Below are 26521 nucleotides of genomic sequence, written 5' to 3'. Positions count from 1 at the left end.
TGTTAAAGTATATCCATACTCCCTGGAACACTGCTGTACTCTAGTGCAGAGCCAAACGATTAAAACGGTGAACAAGTCAACACTAAAAGTTAATTATAAGCCTTCACCCAGGAAGAATTGCATTTTTATCTTGTGTGTTTTTATTCACTTTTCTGCAATGCTCTAAAGGCTGCAGAGAACTTGGATGTCTTGGCAGAAAGAACATTCTACTCCAACAGCTATCTGCTTCAAGACTGCAAAATTGAGGGGAAAGGCACTCTTCCAGCAGCTTGGGATCACAATATCTGTTCCTTTGCCCACCCGTGCCTCAGGTGCTGGCAGGAGGAAATGGAAAGGGAGGAAATGGGAGGATTTGCAAAAGACTCTATGGTTTATCATAAAGCTTTGCAAATTTAGAGCATCTAATAATGTCACTTCTGGCTTTTACCAAAAGCGACCCCAGTGTGTCAGGCCTCGCCCCCAATCTGCTAGCTGTGGTCCAGCAGCTCTACATCAGCCAAAGATGATATTTGCCTTCAAAAGCTCCTAGGCTATTGTCAGGGGCTGCATGCAGGGACTGTATCACCACTCAACTGAGAGGTCTGCACTGGCTTCCCATTTCTTTCCCTATTGAAATGAAAGGTCCTTAGCTTGAAGGCAAAATAGCTTGAAGGCAAAACACAGCAGACAAAACCACCTCACCCCAGTGCCCGCCAGTCCCGTCACTCCTTTTTTACCAGCTGCTCCTCGTTGACCCTGAAATTGATAGGAGAGAAAACAAACTGGTCAAACTAAAGCTGTAAACAAACAAACCAATAGCGAAAAAGAATTATAATTTCCATGACACAGAACACAGAGGGGGGAGGAGAAGGATTCCATGGCAGGTTTCCTTCTGCGGCCAGTTCTGACGCTGCACCCCAATTTAACCTAGCTCCATGTTTGGAAGGAAACCTCTCCACTTCCCTTTCTCTGTGTGTCTGCAGATAAATGGGCAAAACTGAATCCAAACCCAATCTCCCCCTGGTTTCACAAATGTCCCATACCTAAGAATGGAATAGTTTTACCTAGCAAGGAACGTAACTGTGCTTTAGGATAAAATTCACTCAACAAGTTCTTTTCAAAGAGACAGGGCCCTCTGCAGGTACAGAGGTCACCGGAGTCACCATTGCAAGGGTGGCGGAAAGTGCGGTCAAGTTGCAACTGACATTTGTCAACTCGATAGATCAGTCATTCTCAACCAGGGTTACTCCAGAGCCCTGGCGGATTCCTGCCCATCTGTCTGGTCTGGCCTTGTTGAATTCACACACAATGGAAAGGGATGGGAGGGAAGAGATGGATCTGCTGCACTCCCTCCACTGGCTCCTCCCATTCCCTCCTCTCAGAATTTATTATTATTATTTAATTTTTAGACCACCCTTCTTCAATAGGTCTCAGGGCGGTTTACAACAAACAGTTAAAACACAATAAAATCCCCATAAAAAGGTTTCTCAGAGCCCCACTGGCAGAAAGTGGCTGGAGGAAAGCTGTTGCAAGCAAAAGTATTCAGATATTCAAGCAGATTCAGATATCCAATGTCAAAGAGTCTGCCCTCCAAAGCAGCCACTTTTTCCAGGGAAGCTGATCTCTGCAGTCTGGAGATGAGATGTAATTCTAGGGGATCCCCAGGTCCCACCTGGAGGCTGGCATCCCTAGCTGAGAGTTCCTACTTCTGGATCCAGTGCAAGGACTATGCACAGCCGGCACAAGGATTCCTTTCTTCCCAGGTTTCCCCTTATGCTGGCAATTATTTCCAACCCTGGAAAAATATATTCTCAAGAATTTCTAGGCTTGCCAACCTCCTGGTACTGCCTGGAAATCTCCCAAAGTCACAAGTGCTCTCTAAACCACAGAGATCATTTCCCCTGAGAAGAACTGCTGCTTTGCATGGTGGGTTTTATGACAGCTGAGATGAATGCTTCCTTGTTTTGCTCAGGCAAGGCACTGTGCACACAAAAATGAAACTACCTTCTTATTTAACAAGTATTTTATTTTATTAGTGATGCCATGCACACTGCAAACATGTGATGTCCAGGGGTGTGGCAGGGAGGTGTGGTCACCTGGCATCACACAAATCATAGATTTTCCAGGGCAAGAGACATTCAGAGATGGTTTGCCATTGCCTGCATATGCTTTGCAATCCTGGACTTCTTTGGTGATCGGCCATCTAATGACTAACAAAGGCCAACATTGCTTAGATTCCAAGATATGATTCGGCCTGGACAGCCTGGAACATCCTGGTCAGGGCCCCCAATCTGTTAAACAAGAGCTCAAAAGGTTACCTTCTGTCCCACTACTCCTTCCTTGCCTGCATTCCCTTTGAGTCCTTCTGGTCCATCAAAACCTCTGAGTCCTTGGACACCTTTTAATCCCACAGGGCCCATTTCACCCTGTAAAGCACAAAGGAGAGAGACAAAACTGTTTCTGATATTTCTGCCTGCCACTGTTGGAATTCAAGCAGTCAGCCTGTAAATGCAAAAAAAAAAAAAAAAAAAAGCATCCAGAAAAGATCGCACATCATGTGATTTTGCCCCAGAAGCAAGCCATCAGGGCTAAAGTTACAGAGCTAAAGTTACAGACAGATAAACCAAGTCTGGTATGTACCTGTCATGGATTATCTAGTTTTCTAGGCAATTGATGGCTATAAAAGAGTACATGCACCATCTTTGCTTGTAATGCTGGCAGTACTATTGTCCAAGACCGTTGGGTCATTGGATTATTTGGCAATTTTCAGGTGCATGGCTAGTGTTAACATCCTTCCCCCCCTTTCTCTCTTTTTCAAATCTGTGAGAAGATGTACATTGATGCGCATTCCACAAGAGTGACTACAAGTTTATCAGTTCCATCAGCATAATCGAGAATGATCAAACCTAAACTAATTGATTTTTGTTTTGTTTATATATTGCACAAATAAATAGAGGTTCCTCAGCAATGAGGGGGTTTGCTTTAAAAAAACAAAACATAACCCATCCCCAGGAGAAGGGAGAGGGAGGTGGGTGCAAGGGCAATAATTGGAGGTGAAGATAGTGCTACTTCGGCTCCACACATTTCCTTAGTGTGTGGCTTGCTGGTTGTTCTCCTCTAGCTTTTTAGTTGGGGGAGTCCACTTTATGCGATTCCCCAGCTAACACTTTAAAATGGAGGATGTAGCTACTGGTTTGCTGCTTAGATGCTGGATGTTGGTGGCAACATGCAAAATGCCAAAAATAAGGTGTTTGCATAATGTGATTATTTCACGATATTTAGCAGGTGCGGAATGGCCTTCACGTTTGCCAGGCAGCATCTGAGGATGGCAAAGACTGCTTGCACGTCAAACATGGTCCTGATTTGGAAAACCCATTCTGCAAATCTTGGATAATGCACATTCAATACACATTAGAAGTAGATTTTCCATTTTGCACAGGAAAAGCACACTGAAAGTGCATTATCCAAAGTGTGGTTTGCAATGGAATCGTGGCAGCTCAGCTTTAAGAAGAGGATACATGTGTAATTAAATATTCTCCATGACCACACACACACTTAACTGGGGGCCTCTGAAGAAAGAGTTTACAGTTTGATTTTTCGGTAAACCACAAAACTCATGTTGACATCCTCTGATGATTACTGCCTTGCCCTCTTGACTAAACTAAGAATAATCTCATGTTCTTGCTGTGCTTGGGGTGGGGTGGGTGATGGAGGAAAATGTTTGTTTCTGTCGTGAGCACTCCAGCGAGCACAATGAAACTTTCCAGAGCAGTTTTGAAAGGTGGGAAAGAGATCAGAGCATGATGGGAAATGTAGTTTGCTGTGCATTCCATTCCCACACATGACAACATAGTCACTGGGGGAAAACAGAATAAGGAAATCTGTTTGATCTGTCCTTATTTTTTTTGCATTTCTCTGGCTTCAGAATCTGGTATTCTGCTTTAGCAAGATGTCAGGATCAGAATCACACACCCGGAAGAGACCACAGAGGGCCATCTAGTCCAGACCCCCACCTTCTTGGGGACTTAAAACTCACACACTCCTGACAGGTACTCATCCAATCTCCTCCCAAAAACTTCCAATGAAGGGGACTCTACCACCCAGTAAGGCAGTGGTTCTCAGGCTTCCTAATACCGCAACCCTTTAATATAGTTCCTCATGTTGTGGTGACCCCCAACCATAACATTATGCAAGGGTTCTTGCACAGAAACTAAACCGAAACTGACCAATGGCGTGAAGATCCCTTGTTCATGATTGTATATAAATTGTTATTTTTTCCCCTAGGGTTTCTCAGTTCAGTTCTGCCTCTTGTCCCACCATGCCGATCTTGCTCTTTTTCGCTTCTTCAGACAGATGAATGCTCTATCTCGATCTACCCTGCAAGGTTGTTGTGTGGATGGCACCCCCCCCCCCGCCCAAACTGCTTGCCCTGCTGTAACCCCTGTGAAAGGGTCGTATGACCCCCAAAGGGGTCCCAACCCCTAGGTTGAGAACCACTGCTGTAAGGAAACATATTCCATCTACAAACTGCTCTGACTGTCAAATAACGCAGCAGACAAAATATCAGTTGTCTCTGTGTATTTGTGTACAGAATCCACAAGGTGTGTGTGGGGGGGGGGGCAAACACAAAATATAGGCTGTTGAGGGTTCCTTTGAATGAACAGTCACCATCCAGGCCATATACCTTACCCACTACTTACTGGGGGCCCTCGCTGGCCGTGGTGTCCCTTCATCCCATGCTCTCCTGGGAAGCCCTGAAAAATAATACACGAAGCATACAGAGCTGCTAAATGTTCACATTTCCTTGCTGGTATTCTTGCAACAACAACCCTGAAAGGGAAAGCCAGTGTTATTAATCCTGTTCTCAAAACGGTAGAGTTGAGGAGTGGAGGCATGACCAGGGCTACAATCCCACATATACTTATTTGTCAATCAATCCCATTGGAACTGGGTAGGATTTACTGCTTCCCTGAGCAGACCTACAAGGGATTAGCCAGTAAGGTTATAGGTTTCCCAGCCGGAGGTGAGTTTCAAACCAGGTTTTTCCTGTATTTGTGGCTAAATCTCTTGCCCATCATACTACACTGGAGGAATTAATGGTTTAGACCAGGGGTAGTCAACCTGTGGTCCTCCAGATGTCCATGGACTACAATTCCCATGAGCCCCTGCCAGCGTTTGCTGGCAGGGGCTCATGGGAATTGTAGTCCATGAACATCTGGAGGACCACAGGTTGACTATCCCTGGTTTAAACTGCAAGAAAAACATGAACAACGATATTAAAGGAAAACAATAGCTTGTTGGCAGTTTTCAGGCCACAGAAGCAAGCTCTGTGCTACAAAATTGTTCTGACAGCAAACATCATTTCACCTAGTAAAATTAACTTTGGATCGTAGCTTCCAGTGTAGCAGGAAACAGTGATTTCATGCTTAGATTGTCAACCCTCCTTCCACTTATCAAGCGGCACTGAGGAATTAGGTCCAAAATCAAAATGAACAGTTCCAGCCAGAAGTGGATTAACTATGTGGCACGTGTAGCATATACTACGGGCCCTGCCGTGGTGTAGGGTTAGGGGGCCTTCACACTGTGATCATTGGGGGTGGGGGCTTCATATTTATGCATCTCACAGACCACAAGAATGAAAAAAGGGCAATATGCATGCTCTGTTAGCAACTGAGCATGTGCATCGCTTTTTGAGCATCCCTGCAGACCACAAGTGTGAAGGCCTCCTTAGATACTGGGGCATCACATCTGCGCATCCTGCAGCACAAGTAACAGTGCCAGGTGCACTCTGCAACGATCTTGTGAATCCTTGCACTGCCTCTGGTGCTATGGGCCTTGCAAATCCTTAAACCAGGACTGGTTCCAGCATCATTTCTATGTACAGAAATAACAGCAGTCAAAGAATCATAGATTTGCCATGATTTCAACAACCTTCAATGCTAAGTCCTAAAGAAGAGCATCCTGAAGCATGGGTCAGCCTAAACTTATCTCATCAGATCTCAGAAGCTAAGCTGGGTTGGCTCTGGCTATGCGGATGGGAGACCTCCAAGAAATAATGAGGCCCATGATACAGAGGAAGGCAATGGTAAACCACCTCTGGATGTCTTTTGCCTTGGAAACCATATGGGGTTGCCTTAAGTTGCCTGTGACTGGAGGGCAAAAGAAAAGAAAAGGAAGGAAGAGGGATTCCTGCGTCTGGCCCAGCCTTTCTCAACTTTTCTTTTGCTCGAGAAATCCCTGAGGCATTCTTCAGGCTTTGAGAAACCCTAGAAGAGGCATGAACGATCGTGCAGAATATGGTTGGAAAACACAGCTGTGGACATGCCCACCTGGGGCCCCTCCCCTTTCCACCTCCTCCAGGCCCATCACTGGCCATATTGGGAGGGAGGGCGGGTCAACATAACCATATATGGTCATATCACCCGATAAAGGTTTAACAATTTTTTAAAAAATTCATTAACTCCCACCCATTTGGGAAACCCTTTCAGGGCCATCACGAAACCTTGGTTGAGAAAGCCAAATCTAGCCGCCCATATGCAATCTGGATTAGGGTTATGTGCTTCAGCTGCCACTGGCGCCACCCCTTTCCACCGCACTGCGGCGCTGGCCGCTTTGGGCTTGAACGGCCACTTTGGTGGCTGAAGCGCACAACCCTAATGGATCATTGGTGAATGAGGTAGTTCCGAGCAAAGAGAAGTTTCACTCGCACAACAATGCTTGTGTGAGATTACACAAAGCATCAGGCTAGAATATGTATAGGAAGATCCGGGATAACAATCCCTCTAGCATTGCTCCAACCTGGATGGCCCAGGCTACCCTGATCTTGTCAGGTCTCAGAAGCTATGCAGGATCAGTCCTCGTCAGTATTTGGATGGGAGACTGCCGAGTAAGTCTAGAGCCTCTTTACTGAGGCAGCCCATGGCAAGCCACCTCTGTTCACCTCTTGCCTTGAAAACCCAATTGGCATCTGCAGCGGCAGGGTGGTGGAGGAAGTGCCTGACCAGGTCCTTGCAGCATTTTAAAAATCGCTTAAAACCATGACTGCTTCCATAGGTCAGATTCATGAATGCCATCCTATCTAGCTCACCTATAGTCGCCAGGAAGCAATGAGGACAGTTGGTGACGCCAGCAAAAATCCTCACCAGAAAACAAAATCAAGAGTACACATGACTGAAAGAATAAGATTTAGCCACTAAGTACCCAATCCTTACCTCCACACCACGCATACCAGTTGGTCCAATCGTACCGCTAGGTCCTGGATTGCCCTGAGGGGAAACAACAAAGATGAGGATGTGTGTGTGTGTGTGTGTGTGTGTGTGTGTGGGGGGGGTCTACACTAACTTTCAAAATATTAATATAGTCATTACTGCAATGTAACTGAACGGGGGGACAAGAGCTCATGCTTTTCCTTTGCAGGCAGGTAAATGAGGTCAAAGGGAGGAGAGACAGTCAAGCCAGAAGGCTGAAAGAGATTTGTAATTGTTGGGGCCTTTTCGCATGGGGATCTTTGTTGCAAATTGTTTCCGGAATGAAAAATCGCCATTTAAAATAGTGGAATTCGTCGTTATGCATACCTGCCTTTGTAGTGGAATCAGTTGCGTTTTTTAGCGTTTCCCACAGGCTTCCGGTCTCGGCAGAAATCGCTAGAAAGGAAGCGCTATTGCCAAGCTCGTCCCGCCCCTGGCCGTCAAGCAGCCAATGGGCAGCCGTTAGCATGCTCCCAAACAGCCCCTTTCCCTTTAAGAAAGGTTTTTTAAAAAAAAAAACAGACCCATAGCAACGAATCTAGGTAGATTCGTTGCAACGGAGAGACCCATCCAGCTGCCTAATGTGAGCTGTCGTTTGATTGTATGATCGTTGGCACGCTGCCTCGAGTGATAAAAAAAAAATCCCCCCCCCCTCTCACGGGCCCGATTTTCGGCTGAATTAATGTGTAAAAAATAAAGGGACTTTATTTCAGCAAACGGGCTTTTATGTGGTTTGTGCTTAGTGACTAAAGGTGAAGGACTGAAGCCAGGGAAGCCTCTAAACAGAAAGAGGCTCGCTGGTGCGTTTATCCCCGCTCGCTCGGAGAAAAAAAAATGGCGATCGCTTCGCCGGAAGTTTGGAGGACAGGCTCAGGAGGAGGGACTTTGAAGAACCCGCAACAATGGTAACGCACAGGTCTTTAGCGCTAGTGTTGCAGATTGGTTGCAGGAGTGTATCGCTATCCGGAGGGTGAATCCACTTTTCTGGATTCCCCTGAAAGCGCTACAACGAAGCGCTTTTTGCTGATTGGTTTCAGGAGTGTTGCAGATTGTCTGCGACGTCGTGCGTTAAGGCAAATTAGTAGCGTTTTCAATTAGCAACCATTGTGCTATTTTGAAGCCGTGCGAAATGGCCCTTGCAATTGGCAAAGTCTTAATCAGGAATAAGCAGGAGGTGAGCCTCTTGTGGCGCAGAGTGGTAATGCAGCAGACATGCAGTCTGAACCTCTGCCCATGAGGCTGGGAGTTCGATCCCAGCAGCCGGCTCAAGGTTGACTCAGCCTTCCATCCTTCTGAGGTCGGTAAAATGAGTACCCAGCTTGCTGGGGGGGTAAACGGTAATGACTGGGGAAGGCACTGGCAAACCACCCCGTATTGAGTCTGCCATGAAAACGCTAGAGGGCCTCACCCCAAGGGTCAGACATGACTTGGTGCTTGCACCGGGGATACCTTTACCTTTACCTTTTTATCAACCTGAAATCTAAGGTTTCCCAATTAAAAGGATGGAACTGAGAAAATAATGAAAATTAACAAAGATTTTGCAGTTCAGCGGCTGCACTGGTTACCAGTGGGATTCCAGATCAAGTTGAAGCACCTGGTTCTAATACCTTTTGTGGACTGTGTCTGGTGTATCTGGGGGACTTTCCCAGTTTGCCCCCAGAAGAGCATTACAATCATCAAATGCTAATATATTGGTAGTCCCTGGTCCTAAAGAAATGTGTGTGGCCTCGACCAGAGCCAGGGCTTTTTTGGCCCTGGCTCCAACCTGGTAGAATCAGTTGCCAGCTGAGACCTGGGCCCAGACGGAACTTTTCAAGTTCCTCAGGGCCTGCAAAACAGCACTATTCCACCATCAAGTGTGTGGTTGAAGCCAAAACAAGCAAATAAAATCATGTGGGCCTCTCTCCTTTCCTCTCCAGGGACTCCAGAAGTCCCTAATGGGGACTTCTCCTTCCATTCATTGTATTTCTCCAATATTTGTAGCATTTTCACATTACACACACCATCAAAGTGACTCACAGTTAGGACAAGAAACCAGCAGGACAATAAAGAGACTTAAAAATGGCACCATAGGCACACAGGGGACAGGGGAAGAGACTAAAGACAGTTTTCCCAGCTGACTTATTCCAGGTTCAATAACAAAAGGAAGAATCTAGCCATCTTTCTAAACCTTTGGAGGGATGGTTCGTCGTGGGGGAGGGAATTCCACAACCTCAGAGGCGCCACAGAAAAGACTCTGCCGTCATATCTAAACTTTTAATAGAGCACAAACAAGCAAAACCGCATTAAATGACTCTAGCCCCCAACTCTATTCAACCCTTCCTCCCCTTTTAAAAATCTGGCATCAAAAAGGTAATAATCATTTGCTTTCACCAATACCAATATTTGACAGGCACTGCAATCCAACGCAGAACTACTCCATTATAAGCCCACAGGAAATCAACAGAAAACCTTGACGAAGAATCTTGCTGTTCTCAATGTTGCTTTATTTACACCTTTATTTCTACTTTGCTCCCTTTGCAGTTTCATTTGACGGCTCTGGCTGGCTTGTGAAAGGGCTGTTTTCAATGAATGTTGCAAGCTGGCCCTGCTGGGGGACCATGTGGTAAGAGGGATAGAAATAGCTTTAAATACCTTTGGGCAAATAAACACAAATGATCTTGCTGCCCCTGTCCTGCTAACAGATCCACCAGAAGACTCTCAGGCAGAATGAAGGCAGCAAGAGTCACTGTGATCAGAAGTCAATGCTGACCTCTTACCTTTGACCCTTCGGAACCATCTGCTCCAGGAAGGCCCCAGATCCCTGTTTCACCCTGAAAAACAAACAAACAAACAGTTGGTATCTCCACAGGGTAGATCTATTTAAACATTATTACTGACAGAATGTCACTGGCTGGCAGATAAGCAAAATATGTTGTAGGAGAGAACAAGGGTAAGACCTCACGTCCCAAAGGATGTGAAAAAAATTGAGAGGGTGCAGAGAAGAGCGACAAGGCCTGGGGATCAAATCCTATGAGGGAAGGTGGACTTGGGAATCTTCAGCCTGAAGAAGAGGCCATTGAGAGAAGACATGATTGCTTTTTTAAGTATTTGAAAAGTGGTCACTTGGAGGAGGGCAGGGAACGGTTCCTGTTGGTGGCAGAGGATAGGACCTGCAGTAATGGGTTTAAACTATGTGCAGAATGGAACCAGCTTGATATCAGGAGGGGGAAATTCACAGTCATCAGCAGTGGAATTGGTTGCTTAAGGAGGTGGTGAGCTCCCCCTCGCTGGCAGTCCTCAAGCAGTGGCTGGACAGATACTTATCCTGGATGCTTTAGGCCGATCCTGCATTGAGTAGGGGGTTGATGGCCTGTATGGCCCCTTCCAACTCTAGGATTCCATAAGCTCATCATCTTGCTTCTAACAACAACTAGACAGATGCTCTCGATACCTGGGAAGCCTCCTTAGTAATTGCTCTGATCTGGTGGGTGAGTGGTTCTTTTAACCACCCAAGAGCTCTAGAGCTGCCAGTCTTACACCAGCCACAAGAAAAGGATGGCTCAGGAATGGGTGGCCTGTGAGCCCTGAATGACATATGACCTACCCTTGGTCCTCTGGCTCCTTCAGCTCCAGGCATTCCAATCACACCTGCTTGGCCCTATTGGAGGGGAAAAGGAGGGAGGAGAATAAGAAAGGGGGATTTGGTTTAGCTTCCTTCTGATGAAGCCCAGGAGATGGAAGACAGAATCTGCCTTTCTAGTTTGTGGAGTCCCCAGAAAAGTCCCATACACTGCCACGTGGCGGAGAAAAGCATCCTTGCCAGGTTTTTTACTTTCTGCTGAAATATTTTATTATAGAAAAAGCCTCCTGATGCATTTCAGTGGGAAATGCTGCATTCCTATATACAGCCCAAGAATGACCCACAGGCTACAAATGTGTGATGGAATTCTAGTCCTGGTCCAAGCAGAGGCAGCTGCACCTGGAAAACCACCAGCCCATTTGTCATCCATTTGAAGTTATGGAGGCCCACCTTCTTGTGCAGATCTTTCATCCCTGATTACTGCCTTTACCTTGCTTAGCTTGCTCTGTGCAGGATGCAGCTGCCTTTAGGCTATAGTTGGTGCATCACACATTGTTTGCTGTTGTTGCTAGCCATACAAGTGTTTCTGTGTTTTGTCAGGGTCAGAATTAGCTACTCTTAATTGATTTAGCACACTACTCCCCACACTAATTCTTTGCTTCTGCCCTTTTTCTGAAACGGGACACGTGGCTAGGAAGATACAATCCTAGCAGCGCAATAAACTAATTGATTGTACATGGAAATCTGTTGTGCCATGAACAGCTGGCGCAGCACAATGGCTAGGAAGGTGGGCTATGAATCGGGAAGTCTGTGCCTTGAATCTCGCCTCTGCCGTGTCCTCACCCAGTGCCCTTAAGCAAGCCGCGCTTCCTCTGTGCCCCCCATCCATCTGTGATAGTGGGATAATGCTGATCTGCATTACAGGGTAGTTATAAAGAAAATCAATTCGGTGAAGGCCTTGGAATACTCAAGAACACTGCATATGTGTAAAGTGTTGCTCATGACTATTCTAAAGGGCGAAACCTGGAACAGAACTTTGCAAGAATCAGAAGCTGACTTCCTAGATTCCAGAGGCTATTTGTACAAAAGGCATCTCCTCATTTGTTCTCTGTTCCTGGTCTAGAATGGCCTGTTACGTCAAACTCACAGCAGATCAGAAAAGAAAGTGGTCCTGGTGGGAAACGCCATTAAGTCACAAGCTGGCGCATGGTGACATTGTGGGGTTTTCAAGGCCAAAGGCGTTCAGAGTTGGTTTGCCGTTACCTGCTTGGGCACAGCAACACTGGACTTACTTGGTGGTCTCCCATCCAAATGCTAAACCAGGCTGATGCTGCTTGTCTGTGTGTGGAGTGTGTTTCTATGTGAAAGGCTGTAGTTGCAGCAAGGGGCTTTCAAGGCAAAGAGAAGCAGAGCTGGGTCCATTCAGCACACATTGGATAATGCACTTTCGATGTGCTTTCATAGCTGGATTTTCCTGGGCCTGTTCTGCACATGTACGATAAAGCACTTTCAGTGCACTTTAGAAGTAAATTTTCCTGTTCTGCACAGGAAAATCCAGCTGCAAAAAAACCTTGAAAGTGCATTATCCTATGTGTGCAGAATGCGCCCTGTACGGAAAATCTACTTCTAAAGTGCATTGGAAGTACATTATCCAACATGTGCGGAATGGACCCTGGCCTACCACTGCCTTCCCCTCCCGCCTTCATTGTTGGTCTCCCTACCAAACACCGACCCTGCTTCGCTTCTGAGATCTGATGAGAACAGGCTAGTTTGGGGCAGGTGGGTCATGGCAGAACTGAAAGTACTTGCCAGGAATCCTTCTTGGCCCTTTTGCCCTTTCTGTCCTTTCCCGCCAACTTCCCCAAGAGCTCCACTAGATCCAGGCAGTCCATAAGGGCCTCTGGTGCCAGCTGTGCCCTGCTCCAGCAAGAGAAAGAGACAGAGATGAATCGGATAGCAAAATCATACTCAGTCGAATGAGATATTGTTAATATAATAGTCATTCCCCAAATGCGAGATCACAGGGCAAGGCCTCACCTCAGAAGTCGGCCTCTGCTAGAATCAGGGCCTTCTCTGCAACCTCTCCCAAGCTTCTGAGGTCCCCCCCCCTCTCCGTCAAGATATCCACTTGGCACTAACCCTGGTGGCATTCTTGAAGGATGTCTAAAACTCATTTACTTGGGCCTAGTCTGCACACATAGGATAATGCACTTTCAATGTGCTTTGGCAGCTGGATTTTCCTGTGCAGAACAGGAAAATCTATTTCTAAAGTGCATTGAAAGTGAATTATCTATTGTGTGCAGACTAGGCCCAAGGCTGGTTTCTGGTGGACTAACTGGTTTGTAGCAATGCCTGTCTCCCGCCCCGTCTCCCCCCCACACCCACACCATCTGTTTACTAGGATATATTTTAAAAAGTAAAACTAGATTCTGGTTAAAGCAGGTTTTCTCAACCAGGGTTTCTTGATGGCACTGGAAGGGGTGGGAGTTAGTTAATCTATTATATATATTTAAAAAAAACTGTTAATCATTTATTGGGTGATATGACCATATATGACTATGGTGACCCCCAAATGGCCAATGAGGGCCTGGAGGGGGTGGGAGAGGATCAGGGTGGGTGTGTCCACAGCTATGCTTCCCAACCCTATTTTACATGATCGCACCCCTTCTCGAAGGGGGTTTCTCGAAGGTTGAAGAATGTCTCAGGGGTTTCCCAATAGTAAAAAAGTTGAGAAAGGCTGCCTGAAAGACTAACAAATTTATTCCAACGTTATCTTTTGTGATGATATCATCAAGCCCTGTCAGAGCATCAGATGCATCCTGCCCTCACTCGGAACACACAAATACATTCTGATTATTTTCTACCCTTCTCTCCAAACAGCTGCTGAAATATCATACATACATATCTTTATTACAGTCATAGACCAGCAAAAGCTGCTGAAATATCAAGGGGAGAGCATCATGCAAGGGAATGAAGCCCACTGCAGCTTTCACTCAGAGCAGCTGGATATTTCTGAACTCATGCAAGCATTCTAAGGGAAGCTACAGGAAAACAGACACCAGGACAGCTCTTCCATACCTTTTGACCCTTTGGTCCTGGCTCCCCTGTCTCCCCTGGCTCTCCATCATCTCCCTGAAGAAAAAAAGCCCATTTGCAGGTCTCTGGAGGTTTGAAACCAATTCTCAGCCAGCCCATATTGGAACACCTGACTGCACCCCCTATTTCCTCCGCCTCACCCTCCATTCTCAGAACCACCCCCACTCCCCTCCTTTGCTCCTGCAGCAATGTTGTGTAGATACCTCTGGCCCTGGCTCTCCAGTTCTCCCAGGCTGCCCTTTCAGCCCCTTCTCTCCCACCTCGCCAAGGCTTCCCTGGACACCAGGAATCCCGTGTGGTCCACTGTCACCCTGGAAAGGAAAATAAAGCCGTAACAAAAATGGCCGGCAGATGAAAAATCACACAATCCCTCACTTCTGAAAAGATCCCTGATGGGCATTGCTAGGAATGCTGGGAAGCGAGAGGGTTGGTGCCCCATTGCATGACTGTTGCCTGAGGTTAAAACCCTCTATCAGGGATGCCTAACCTTTCAAAGCACATGGATGCCTTTGGGACTTGGAAAAGGGAGGGGGAGCATGAAAATGGCGTCCACAGAAGATGAAGCCAAACAGAATGCTTCCCTCTCTTGCTTTGCAAAAGTATCACACGGCACCATGCTGGACACCTGAAGCTGCAGAATGGAAAGGAAGCATGGGCTGACTAAAGGAATCCCAGGCTCTGTTAGTCCTCCTCCTCCTCCTCCTCCTCCTCCTCCTCCAGTGGCTGCACGAAAAACCCTTGCATTGGAAGAAGAGCAGCCAATAACAAGCCCTGCCTTACCATGGCCCCTTCCACTTGCTGAAAAGCCAAGTGGGCGCCAAGGCTTGAGTCACTTGTTTTGTTTTGGACTTGCCTGCCAGCTACGTACTTCTTCTGCAGAAATTTGGTATTTCTCCAGGTGCCCCTACTGTCAGGGGTTTGGTAAGTAATCAGCCATGGGCAGTTCCTCATCTGGGTTGACACCCCAGTTCTGGGACTCTCCCTGCAGTTGTTCACCATCCATGTTGACTTTCTAGCTTTAGGTGCCAAGTGAGAGATAAGCAGGAGAGGAAAAGGATCCTACACTTCACTGGTTCCACTACCCTTAAACTCTGTATCCTTGACAACACAAAAGCACAAGCTTTCCTTTCAGAACTCTACAGAATATTCTTTACCCATCCTTTGGTCAGTGAAGATTTAGTAGAGCTTTTTCCAGGGCCCAGTCCGCACACGTAGGATAATACACTTTCAATGTGCTTTGGCAGCTGGATTTTCCTGTGGAGAACAGGAAAATCTACTTCTGAAGTGCATTGAAAGTGCATTATCTATTGTGTGCAGAGTAGGTCCAGATTTCTGCGCATAGCAGCCCCTCCCCCATTTAAGGTTTTCAGACCCAGATGTGACCTTTGCCTGTCCCTACCTGTAACAACCCCCCCCCCCCAAAAAAAAAAAACAGTGTGGTCTGTCTGTAAAACGCTCTTTTGTGAAGTACTGACCTGTTCCCCTTTTGATCCTGGTTGACCTTCACCTCCAGGTAACCCTGAGGAACCCTACAGGAGAAAAAAATTAACAGTCCCATGCTCTTATTAAAAACTTGATTTAAATGAATGTGCATGCACACATACGGGCAGACACACACAGATAGTGCCCAAGTTATTAGGGGTGACTCAGATCTTCCTAACTGGAAGGAAGAAAATCCATAGAAAGAGAGAGAAGGCAGAAAGAACAGGGGCCTAGCTTTTTTCCATACCTGCTCTCCATCCAGCCCTCTGACGCCACTTCCACCGGAATCTCCAGATTCACCCTAGAGAAAGGAAGGCATTCAAGAGTGCACCAAATCTTGGCCAATCATAGATGAGTTTCCAATACAATGGTGGCTTTTCAAACTGTATTACAGAAAAGCATGGACTCCTTCTTCTCAATGAACACATCCAAAATAGTGTGCTCCCCCCCCCCCCCGCATGGCCTAACCTAAATGCCTTTAAAGTTTTGCTAGGTAATATTTTTAAATTATAAGGTCCTTAGATCCAAGTCCTGTGTGTTCTTATCCAGCTATCAGAAGAAGAAGGGTTGGTTCTTTTATGCTGCTTTTTCTCTACCATGAGTCTGAAAGCGGCTTATGATCACCTTCCCTTTCCTCCCCACAACAGATACCCTGTGGGGTATGTGGGGCTGAGAGAGCTCTGACAGGACTGCTCGATCAGAACAGCTCTATCAGTGTTGTGGCAAGCCCAGCGTCACCCAGCTGGCTGCATGTGGAGGAGTGGGGAATCCAACCCAGCTCGCCAGATTTGAATTCACTGCTCTAACCACTACACCAAGCATCAATGGTGTTGTATGAATGAATGTATAACACCAAGATTCCTGATGGATGGGTCTGGATGGAATTCTTCTCCAGTTCTTGTCCTCACCTTCTCTCCTTTCTCCCCTAATAGCCCTTCAGATCCTACTGGACCTTCTCTTCCCTGCAAGAAAAGAAGCAAATGACAGTTAAAAGACTCCATTGCAAGGTAGGCTCACTCTGATCAAGATCCCATGTTATACATGTGGATAGGTAAAAGGTAAAGGTATCCCCTGTGTAAGCACCGAGTCATGTCTGTCCCTTGGGGTGATGCCCTCTAGCATTTTCATGGCAGACACAATATGGGGTGATTTGCCAGGGCCTTCCCCAGTCATTACCGTTTACCCCCCAGCAAGCTGGGTACTCATGTGGATAGAATAGTGCTAATACTGATGATGATGTCAGCCATTCAGCCAAGTTCGATTCTTGGCGATCCCACTGCTCAACTACCGCCACGATTTCCAGTCTTGCACCACTTCTTTTAATGGTGTAATGTTCTGGCCGGTGTCCATTTTGATCTTTGTCAGCCTGGTTTCCTTTTTCTGCTGACTAATCCTGGAATAATTGCTTTCTCCACTGAGTTGGATCTCATGCTACGGCCAAAGTAAGGGAGCTGGAGTTTCCTGATTTTTCCTACCAGTGACGGATCATGCCCTGTAGTATTTCTTTGTTTGTGACTTTTGCTGTCCACGGAACCCGCAGAAGCCTTCTCCAACACCAGAGTTCGAACAAATAGATTCTTCCCTTGTCTGATTTTTTCATCGTCCAACTTTCACAGCCATAAGTGGCTACTGGAAATATGATAGATCAAACTAATCTACATTTGGTACTTATGCAGGCTTATGTCCTTGCTTTTCCACGTTCAGTTCAAGCTTGTCATTGCCGAGCAATTTGACGTTTTATTTCAATATACTGCAATCCAAGAAAAATGAATTTTTGAATGCATTCAGTCTCATCATCAATTGTTATTGTAACATGTCTGTTTTTTTTTTTTTTTGCAATGGTCATTATTTTTGTCATGAAAATCCTGTGGTACAGCTCTCAAATTCTAATACTACCACTATGCAAAAAAGGGCTTGAGAAGTCACCCAATGAGAGGCTAGAATTGCTGAGTCTTATGGACCAATCAAAGGGCTTTGTTAAAGGCCAATCAGAGCTTTTGGAGGACCATCCAATTCCAAAAGTGTATATAAGTTCAGGGTTTTCCTCTTGTTTCTTGTTCAGTATTGTTGATGCTTCCTGGTTGTTATTTATAATAAAAAGAACTACTGTGTCCGTATTCACTGAACCTGCAGACTTAACATCCCACTGTCTGTTTCCCTGATTAGCTTAGGGAATTAATTTTGCAATTCGCTCATGCACCAGTTACCATGTTGTTCTGTGAGCATCATTCCCCTGTCTTGTAGGTTAGTGATGTGCACGTACTCCTACGCACGCAAAGATTGAGTTGCAGCCCCAAAAGGAACCCTGATGTGGCTAATTGATTGTGCTGAAACTCAGCGGTTTGGACAAAGTCTGGAAATTTAAAAGAATAGTGGAAAGGCAGATTCCTGTCCCCATTGGTGTCCATCCCATAAACGCAGTCATGAAATTCCACATCCCTAATAATCAGGGAGAAATTCAGATATGGAGAATTTTTAAAGCCTCCTTAAAGTCTAGCAGTTTGTTTCAGAGTCATGGTGTAATGTGTGCATCTCATCGTCTTGTGCAGCTGCAGAGCACATATTAATGCTTTCCTTTAAAAAAAAAATCACTTTTCAAAATTCATAATGTTGTGCACCACCTTGGAAAACCTGCAACTGAAGGGCAGCATGTCTTTGTCACTTGCCAGCCAGGTACAGCTGGCTCCAGAGGGCAGCAAGAGGGAGAAGCTGTCAGAGCTCACCTGTAACTCTTGGACAAGGCCCTCAGCCAAAGCCGTCACCTGCTCTCAACTTTGCTCTTGATTCATCATTTGCTTGAAACCATTTCACGGCTCCTACAGTAAGGATGGCTAAAGGGATGGGTAACTTTCACGTACCTTCACTAGGATAATTCTGGGTGAACAGGGGATTCTAATTCTGCATTGCCGCTGGTGGAGCATCTAAGCAGACCGCTAATCTTGATTACTGCCACATTTAAAAGATATGATCTTGTACAGATAGCCCAGGGGATGAGAGGGGTGTGCGTGTTCCTGAGCAGCAGTGGAACATGAAATGCTGAATTAAATGGGGACACAGCATGAAACAGAACAAAAAGGATGCCTGTTGCGAAGTACATGGGTAGAGCAGTGCCAAAAGGAAGCCAGAAGCAGGAGGAGGGTCTTTTATTCATGCTCTGCTTGTGAAGTTCCTGGAAGTAGTTGCCTGGTCACTGTAGGATACTAAATGGTCACTGTAGGATACAGCAGGGCTCTTCTCATTTGAATCTATCTTTTAATTATTTAATCCTGCATTGAGCAGGGGGCTAGACTATGGCCCCTTCCTACTCTATGGCTCTATACCAGAGGAGACAAATCTTGACTTTTATATAAATAATAATTTACAGTGGATGAGCGATAGGGTTGTGAGTGTTCTGCATAGTGCAGGGGGTTGGACTAGATGACCCAGGAAGTCCCTTCCAACTCTATTATTCTATGATTCTATCTTATGCAATTTGTAGCTCACTTTGTCAAGTGGCCTGTTTGGGTGTCCCGTGCTCTCTGCTACTTGCTGGAGAAAGGATTCCAGCCTTACTTCAATCCTCCCAAACTCTGAAGTTGATCTTGAAGCCAGACTCCATATTAAGACGCCTCCCAAACAATAAATGACATATCTGTACTCACCGGGTATCCAGCGAAACCAGTAATTCCTACAGGGCCAAGAGGCCCCACTTCTCCCACCGGCCCAGGTTTCCCTGGGACACCAATTGGCCCATCCACACCACGAAGACCCTAAAAAGGAATGAAAGAGAAGGGCGTGGCTACAAGCACTAAACTGGGAGCAGACAACTTATGTGGAAACGGCCATACAGACTGCCAAGGAGGGAGGAGCAGAAGAGGGTGAGAACAAACTTCTGCTGCTACCAGCTGAGTCCTCTGGGAGGGAGCACCAAGCCGTGGCAGGATCAGGGCTGGGCATGATATGGTATAGGACACAGATGCCTTCAGATGTCACACTCACCGCAGGGCCAGGAAGTCCGGTAGGGCCCAGGTCTCCCAGTTTGCCCTGGAAGGAAGAAAAAGAGAAGGATTTAGGCTTGCCAGCTTGGCCTGGGAAATTCTTGAAGGCCAGTGCTTGTGCAGGGGGCATTTGAGGGGGGATTTCATTTAGAATCTATAGTATTCCAATGAGTAGCCTGCATTGAGAAGTATAGATCTTGAATAAAACTTAGTGGGTCTTAAAGGTGCCACTGGACCCAAACTGCATTATAATACTATTATCGTTATTATTAATAACAATAGTTAAAGTCTGCTAAATCATGGCAATGGCCACTTTTCTTTTCTTTTTAGTTTGTTTTCTACAGGGAAAAATCTAAGCACAAAACTCACAAGGGGTGCTACCAGTGCAATGGTCCAAGGAGAGAGGAGAGTGATGTGTCAGGGGGGGGGGGAAGATGAGTAGCACAACTCAGGTGCTCCCAAAATGACGAACAGAGAGCAGCAAAAAAGGCCAGAAAGGGAATAATGGAGAAGTTACTGAAGCTCCAAAAAAAGATGTTATGGGTGGGCGCTGGAGGCTAACATACCTGCAGTCCAGGAGAGCCTCTCATGCCCGGTGGCCCAGGCGGACCCTGTACACAGAGAAAAGTTAAGACAGAACATGAAATGGTACCCCTAGGCTGTCAGAAGTTTATTGTATACAAAAGTTCCAAGTTTATTTTGTAGTGGTAAGAGCTTCAATAAAGGTATCTGTGTTTTAACTCGCTTATCGGTGAGATTTTGAAGGGTGTACATGCCTGTTAACAGGTCAGAGATGAGATATAATTGGAATTGTGATGAAGATTTTTATTATTGGAAAGCCATGTAAGCGGAAGCTGTTTAATTCTTGATAAGCTAGTCATAAGGGAGTTCTTGATAAGCAAGTTAAGATAAGGAAGCTTTTATTGAAATGCTTACTACTACAAACTTGGAACTTTTGTTATACATTTGCCTCTCACTGTCTTCATGCTTAGCTATCAGACCAGGGGGCCAATTTATTTTTGTAGTTCCCAGGAGTTGATAGCAGGCCATCCAGAGATAGTTTTGACTCCAAAAGATCTGGATGCTCAGCCATTAGGTTCTTCTACTAATAGCGTATTTTCTCCTCAATTCTGGGACATTCCCTTAATGTACGAAACCATGCCCTTCTAGCCAGTTTGTATCTCCAAACTCTGGAGGCACACCCGTTAAAAAGAGCATTTCTTTTAGCTCACCTAAACATCCTTCCTTCAAACCTGCAGATTTCTGCAGATTCCTTCTCAGGAGAGATACTGTTTGCATGGGTGTGATGTCCCTGACACGCTATGCCACTTAGTCTTGGAATGTCCCAAGTTTGTTCTATACCGTCAACCTTTAGCCGAATACTTGAAGAAACTGAGATCTATCCGAGTTGGCAAGAACATTGGTTAAAAACTATACTGATCAGTGTGACGGACCCAGCAATAATTCTAAAAGTAGCTCAGTTTCTCTTGCCAATTTAAAATGAAAACCTTTCCATTAGGGAATGTGTAACTGCAATTGTTTAAAATTTTAGTTTCTATGCTTTGCCATTCTTATGCCAATAAAGGGACTCTGACTCTTTCAATTTGACTCCAGTTGCAAGATCCAGATGCCTTTTCTCTCTGTGGCAGCTAGCCAAAGGACGGGTTGCTGCCCTGCCCTCTGCAGCACCCCACTACTATCTGCAACAACAAAAAAGCCGAGGCTCTCATCAGGAATAAAGATGTGGCCCTGCTCTCTCTCCTCCCTCTGGGCACCTGATTGCTTGTGCATAGGCTCTGCTGAGCCTGTTCATCTCCATGGGCCATCTGGGTCATCTCCTAGACTCCGGGATGCCAGTTCAGACAGATGGCCACACTCACCCACCTTGTTCAAAGCACAGTCTTAATTAAGAATACAGAGCAGCCTCCCACTTAGGAGGATGGGGAAGGAGGTTATTCAGCAGACATAAATTACTCATTGTAGCATGCCTGCAATGTCATAGGAAAGAGACATCAAACACTACATCATCAATTTAGCATCACTGGCAACATCCTGCCCCCGCCTAGCACATGGAACAAAATCACCTGATCACATATTTAGTGTTGGTCACAGACCAAAGGAGGAGGGGAGTGTTAAGGGGCCAACAGTTAGGTACAAATCAGAACTGTACTCTTCTAGATAATGGCATGTTGGTCTGCAGCTGAAGAACAAGATTTAAGTCCAGGAACACCTTGAGGACCAGTACAATTCCTAGGGCATAAACTTTTGAGAGTCAAAGCTCCCTACTCCCAGTGAGCAGAGGAGAATACCTACTTTGGAACCAGATTTTCCTGGAAATCCCACAGGACCCCTTATTCCAAGCTCTCCCTGCAAACAGAGAGAAGAAGAAGAGGTGGTTTTTGGGTACCCTTCATTTTACTACCCAAAGGAATCTCAAAGCAGCTTATGATCACCTTCCCTTCCTCTCCCAATGGACACCTTGTTAGGTAGGTGGGGCTGAGGGAGCTCTGGGAGAATAGTGACTGGCAAAACGCCACCCAGCTGGCCTCATGAGCAGTTTACAATCACCTTCCCATCCTCTTGTCCCAACAGACACCCTGTGAGGTAGGCAGAGAGAGCTGTGAAAGAACTGCAACTGACTCAAGGTTAGCCAGCTGGCTGCAAGTGGAGGAGTGGGGAATCAGATCCAGTTCTCCACATTAGAGGCCACTGCTCTCATCCACGATATCAAGCTGGCTCTCCTGGGAGGAAGTGGGCGGGGGAGCGTTTACTGGATTATCACCAGCCTTTCTTAGTTACATGACCGCCTGTGGCAGCAAACAGAACCGAGAAGCAACCTGAAAACATGGAGAGCAAGAACTTGCTGGAGAGCCGCAGTTTGGCTACCCCGACCAGAGACGGTGAATATCATCATTACACTTTCCTTCGAGGCCTCACCAGAGCATCTGGTTGCTGCTTCAGGATACAGGATGACGGAGCTGATGCAGTGTGGAACCACACTGACCCAGCCTGATTGCTTAGTATGTTCTAACAGCCAGAAAGCAGATGAGAAGCAGCCTGACTTCATGGCACATGGACAGCGACCTCCCCATCCAGTTCCACACCCCTTCCATGGCGGTGCCATAATTGTAGGCTGAACCACTAGACACAATGAATCAATTGCCTATGCTCCTTTCATCCTGCAGAGGCACAGGACAGATCTCATGTTTATAGCCAGCAAAAAGAGTGCCGTCGCAAAGGCAGTGTATCCAGTAAGATAAGCACTAATTTAAATTCAATAAACTTAAAGATACTTCCTGTTATCACATGTTGCAAGAGCCCTACCTTTTTGCCCCCAGGTCCTGGTTTTCCTCTTTCACCGACAGATCCTGGGTATCCCTGGAAAGGAAGCAGGAACAGTGGTTGTGTTAGACTAGAGATCTATCTGCCTTTACATTGGTCTGTTTGCTATGTGAGGCTACTTTATCACAAGCTAGACTAACTAGTCTGAACTCCGCATGGCGCACTGTGACCAACATTCCAAGGTCACAGGCTGGAAGAGGTAATTCCCAACACCTGCTACTTGAGAACCCCTTGAATGGAGATACCAGGGATTGAAACGGGAGAATTTGCACCCAAAACAGGAGCTCTACCACTGGGCCAGCAACATATGAAGCTGCCTTAACCTGTTCATGCCACTATGACAGCAGCAACTTGGCAGGTTATCACACAGAGAACAATCTTTTCTAATTACTCCTACTTGAGTTTCTTCAAGTGGCAATGTGAGGGATTGAACCAAAACCTCAGGTCAATGATCCCTGCTGTGGTTTTGGAATGCAGGCCTGGGGAGGTTAGTTTTGTCCCTACACTGTCAGTGAGACTGAATGGGAAGGAGCATCTCCGGAGGCCTCTAATTCTTTCTCCAGCCAGTTCCATTTCTGAGAAGATCCATCACTTACATAGATGCCAACAGGACCTTGGAACCCTTCCAGACCAGGCTTGCCAGGCAGACCCTGCCAAAAGGTAAAATAAAGAGACCAATTATCCCCCAGAGAGGTATGTCTGGACTCCAAAAGCTCCAATCAAACAGATGCTACAGCATGATCCAAAAGAAAAGGCGGTTTTGACATGCTCAGAATCATATTGGCCATGTTTGTCCCACTGGCATGGTGATGCCGAACACAGCAGGTACTTCTGATAGGCATTCCCGACACCTTTCTCCATCCTCAATGGCTCTTACCCTTATACCTTGTGAGCCCGGATGTCCAGTGTTCCCTGCTTCTCCTGGAGAGCCCTGTTTGGAAGGAGAGGTAATCAAAATGAGTGAGGCAGAGAATTGCTTGGCTCAAAACTTCCCTGAAAAACTGCTCACCCAACTTGGCTGGTAGCGGGCAGCTATTGGCAGATTTGCAGCTGCCTGAATGCATACCAAAAAAGAGCTTTCTGTTCTTGTATGCATAATGCCTCTCAGAACCTACTTTTGTCATTCTGTATGTTGTGTCTGTAGAGCTGTTGAGGACTGATCCTGAAGCAGGATCAGAAGCCTGCAATGTAACTGACCAATGCACAGCGGGATCCCACCTGCAGGATCCAGTGCGTTTAAAGAAAAACTGACCAATAGCACACACTGGCGGAAAGATCGAATGTGTGGCTTGTGTATATAAGTTGGGGTTAGTTGTGAGTTTCTTTGGTTCAGTTCCGCTTATGTTTGTATCATGCTGGGGTCCGAATAAAGAGCTCAAATCAGTTCCAGTGTCTGTGGCCACCTCAGAACCTACAACTTTACGACTTTACCTCTTCCCAAATAACAAGGGGAGAAAAAGCAGGATTTAGATTCTACTCGGTTATTCGACTTTCAGATTCTGGTGTAGTGGAAGTAACATAAAATGCTAATTTTATGAACTTAGGAAAATTGTGAGTGAGTGGGCAGGTCGTTGTGAGTTCCTGCATTGTGCAGGGGGTTGGACTAGATGGCCCTGGAAGTCCCTTCCAACTCTATGATTCTATGAACCTGTGCAAGCGCTGCATTGTGCTGCTAGGGCATTAATCCTTCTTTTATTTTAATTCTATTTTAACTCTACTAGGTTTTCAGTGTAGTCTTACACAATTGTGTTCTTCCTTGCAGTCACCATTTTATGTGGGTTTTGTCCACATGGAGAACGCAGTTCCCAGCCCACCTTTTCTGGTGAGCAGAAGGGACCCCTTTGCCCTCTTTTGCCAGCAGAAAAACTGTAAGATCCATTTCCGTAACAACATCAGCAATTGTAGGCCAGTTATCCAAACAAAACAGATTTTGATTAACTAAAAGGGGCCTTCGATGAAGCAGATGGTGGGAATTTAAAAATGTAAATTTTCTAAAAACAGAAATGCTTATAATTGTTGCAGATGATCAGCCTCATCCTAGAAGAGTCATTCCCTCTGGCATGGCAGAGAACGTGGGAATGCCACGTCTGAGTTGGTGCTTGCCCTGCATAATCTCAGAACGGAGTAAATATGCTTTTGATTCCAACTGCTTTTTCTCATAAGCAAATGTGACCAAATGAAGCCACCTATTTGTCTAAGACTCATATGGTCTGTTTAGTCAGACAATATAAACCATGTGCTGTTGCCACTTGTACTCTGCAATTAAGGTTCCTGATTGAAGTTTACAACCTAAAGAGGAAGTGCTGGTCCCAACATCCAGGAGAGGTAGTGCAAACTGTAGTCTGCCGGCTCAGGAGGGATTTTGCAGCAGGCATGTTGCAGAGAGACTATGAGGCTTATCCATATAGCATGAAGCAATGGTTTGGCATTATATCTAACCCATGCTGTTGCCCTGCAATTCAACCTGCTTGGAAGTTATTTCATTTCCTGATTTATGAAGATTTTTCTACGCTGCCCTTTGCCTAGTTTGGGATCCCAAAGCAGTGACGAATATTAAAATAATTAAAACTTTTGAAATGTTAAAACAACAAACATTTCTCCCTTACTATTGATCCAGGAGGCCCACCGTGTCCTTGGTCACCTTGGAAACCTGCAAAGCCCTGTAAAGGACCAGAGAGATGAACGCTGCATTACTACAGCCAAAAAAGTTTAATACAGATGAGTCCTGAGAGCTGGCAGCTCACTGGCTGTGGAGGGACAGCGGGACTTCTGAAGAGTCCAGCAGGATGCGGGACTTTCCAAAAAAAGGCAGGGCTGTCCCGCCAGAGTTGGGACACCTGGTCAGTATAGTCAAGTTGCACAATGAAGAGTCCAGTGTGGTAGCTGCGTTTTGTCTCAAAATAAAATCTTAAAGGTGAGCCACATACTGGAAAATACGTTACAGTTTAAGGTGCCGCTAGAGCTCTATACAACAAAGTGAATGGGAAGGCGGGTTTTCCCTTGCTGTGGTTTTTGCTTTGACCATCTCAAAAGAAGAGATGAAACATTGAGAGAGACTCAAAGGACTAATTGTACTTACAGATGGTCCCTTTCCACCAGGGCTTCCCACAGCACCAGAGGTACCCTGCAGGAGAAGGGAAGACACTCAGGATCAAAAGAACCCCCACCCCCTGCCCCATGGCCTCTCATTCCTCTACCCATTCCATCAACTAAGAGTAGAGACATGGCCAGGAAAAAAAGCATCAAGGATTGAGGGAGGGGAGGGATTTTTCCCACAGTATTTCAAGGATTTTTTTTTTCAATTTTTCCAACAGAAAATGTGGAAGATTTAGGCAGCACCGAACACAAAAGCACCTATGGAGTATTTTCTGATTTAGAATGAGTAAAATGCTTCTTAAAACAAGGCCTTTCACAGTCAAAATGTAAAGCACGGAAGAGTCTTGAGAACTTTTTCAGTTTTTCCAATGGGAAAATTCTGAGGAACACTGGGAAAAAAACCTCTTAATCTTTCCTCTTTTTGAGTGAGAAAAGCCTTGTCTTATGTATTTCATTCATTCCAAATGAATGGCATGAATGTCTGAGGACTTTCTCAGTTATTCCAATGGAAGAATTAGGATTTTTTTTCAGGAGCACTTCAAAAAGCCTTGCATATTATGCATATGCAACATTTTTAAGATTTAGTTTTGTATAGACACAAAGGTTTGGGGCAACAATTAATATGTGATATCACATTTAATGATAACACATTATTAAAGCATTCTGTGTTTTCAATGTTAAAAACTTTAGCTAAATATCCAACATGCCTGTAGTTCAACCTACTGAGAGTTTATGAGACA

General features: G+C 45.8%; 1 protein-coding gene across 3 annotated transcripts in view; it reads right to left on the bottom strand.

Annotated features, from left to right (window-relative positions):
* LOC143821633 (uncharacterized) overlaps positions 1–26521 on the bottom strand; it is a 157040-nt gene that overhangs the window by 17434 nt on the left and 113085 nt on the right. For all 3 annotated transcript variants that reach the window (XM_077305807.1, XM_077305808.1, XM_077305809.1), the window contains 21 exons: positions 25765–25809; positions 25292–25345; positions 23563–23616; positions 23282–23335; positions 22668–22721; positions 21657–21710; positions 19910–19954; positions 19345–19389; positions 19008–19115; positions 16275–16328; positions 15614–15667; positions 15360–15413; positions 14088–14195; positions 13867–13920; positions 12598–12705; positions 10813–10866; positions 9986–10039; positions 7191–7244; positions 4680–4733; positions 2298–2405; positions 682–735 (listed from right to left, as the gene is read on the bottom strand). In XM_077305807.1, coding sequence (XP_077161922.1) covers positions 682–735; positions 2298–2405; positions 4680–4733; positions 7191–7244; positions 9986–10039; positions 10813–10866; positions 12598–12705; positions 13867–13920; positions 14088–14195; positions 15360–15413; positions 15614–15667; positions 16275–16328; positions 19008–19115; positions 19345–19389; positions 19910–19954; positions 21657–21710; positions 22668–22721; positions 23282–23335; positions 23563–23616; positions 25292–25345; positions 25765–25809 — 1323 coding nt within the window. The remainder of the gene's footprint in view (positions 1–681; positions 736–2297; positions 2406–4679; positions 4734–7190; positions 7245–9985; positions 10040–10812; positions 10867–12597; positions 12706–13866; positions 13921–14087; positions 14196–15359; positions 15414–15613; positions 15668–16274; positions 16329–19007; positions 19116–19344; positions 19390–19909; positions 19955–21656; positions 21711–22667; positions 22722–23281; positions 23336–23562; positions 23617–25291; positions 25346–25764; positions 25810–26521) is intronic.

This window comes from Paroedura picta, chromosome 12 (genome assembly GCF_049243985.1).
Source record: "Paroedura picta isolate Pp20150507F chromosome 12, Ppicta_v3.0, whole genome shotgun sequence".
In the NCBI taxonomy this organism is placed as follows: Eukaryota; Metazoa; Chordata; class Lepidosauria; order Squamata; family Gekkonidae; genus Paroedura; species Paroedura picta.
Note: the sequence above shows the minus strand (reverse complement) of the source record. Positions and strands in the feature narration are given on the sequence as shown.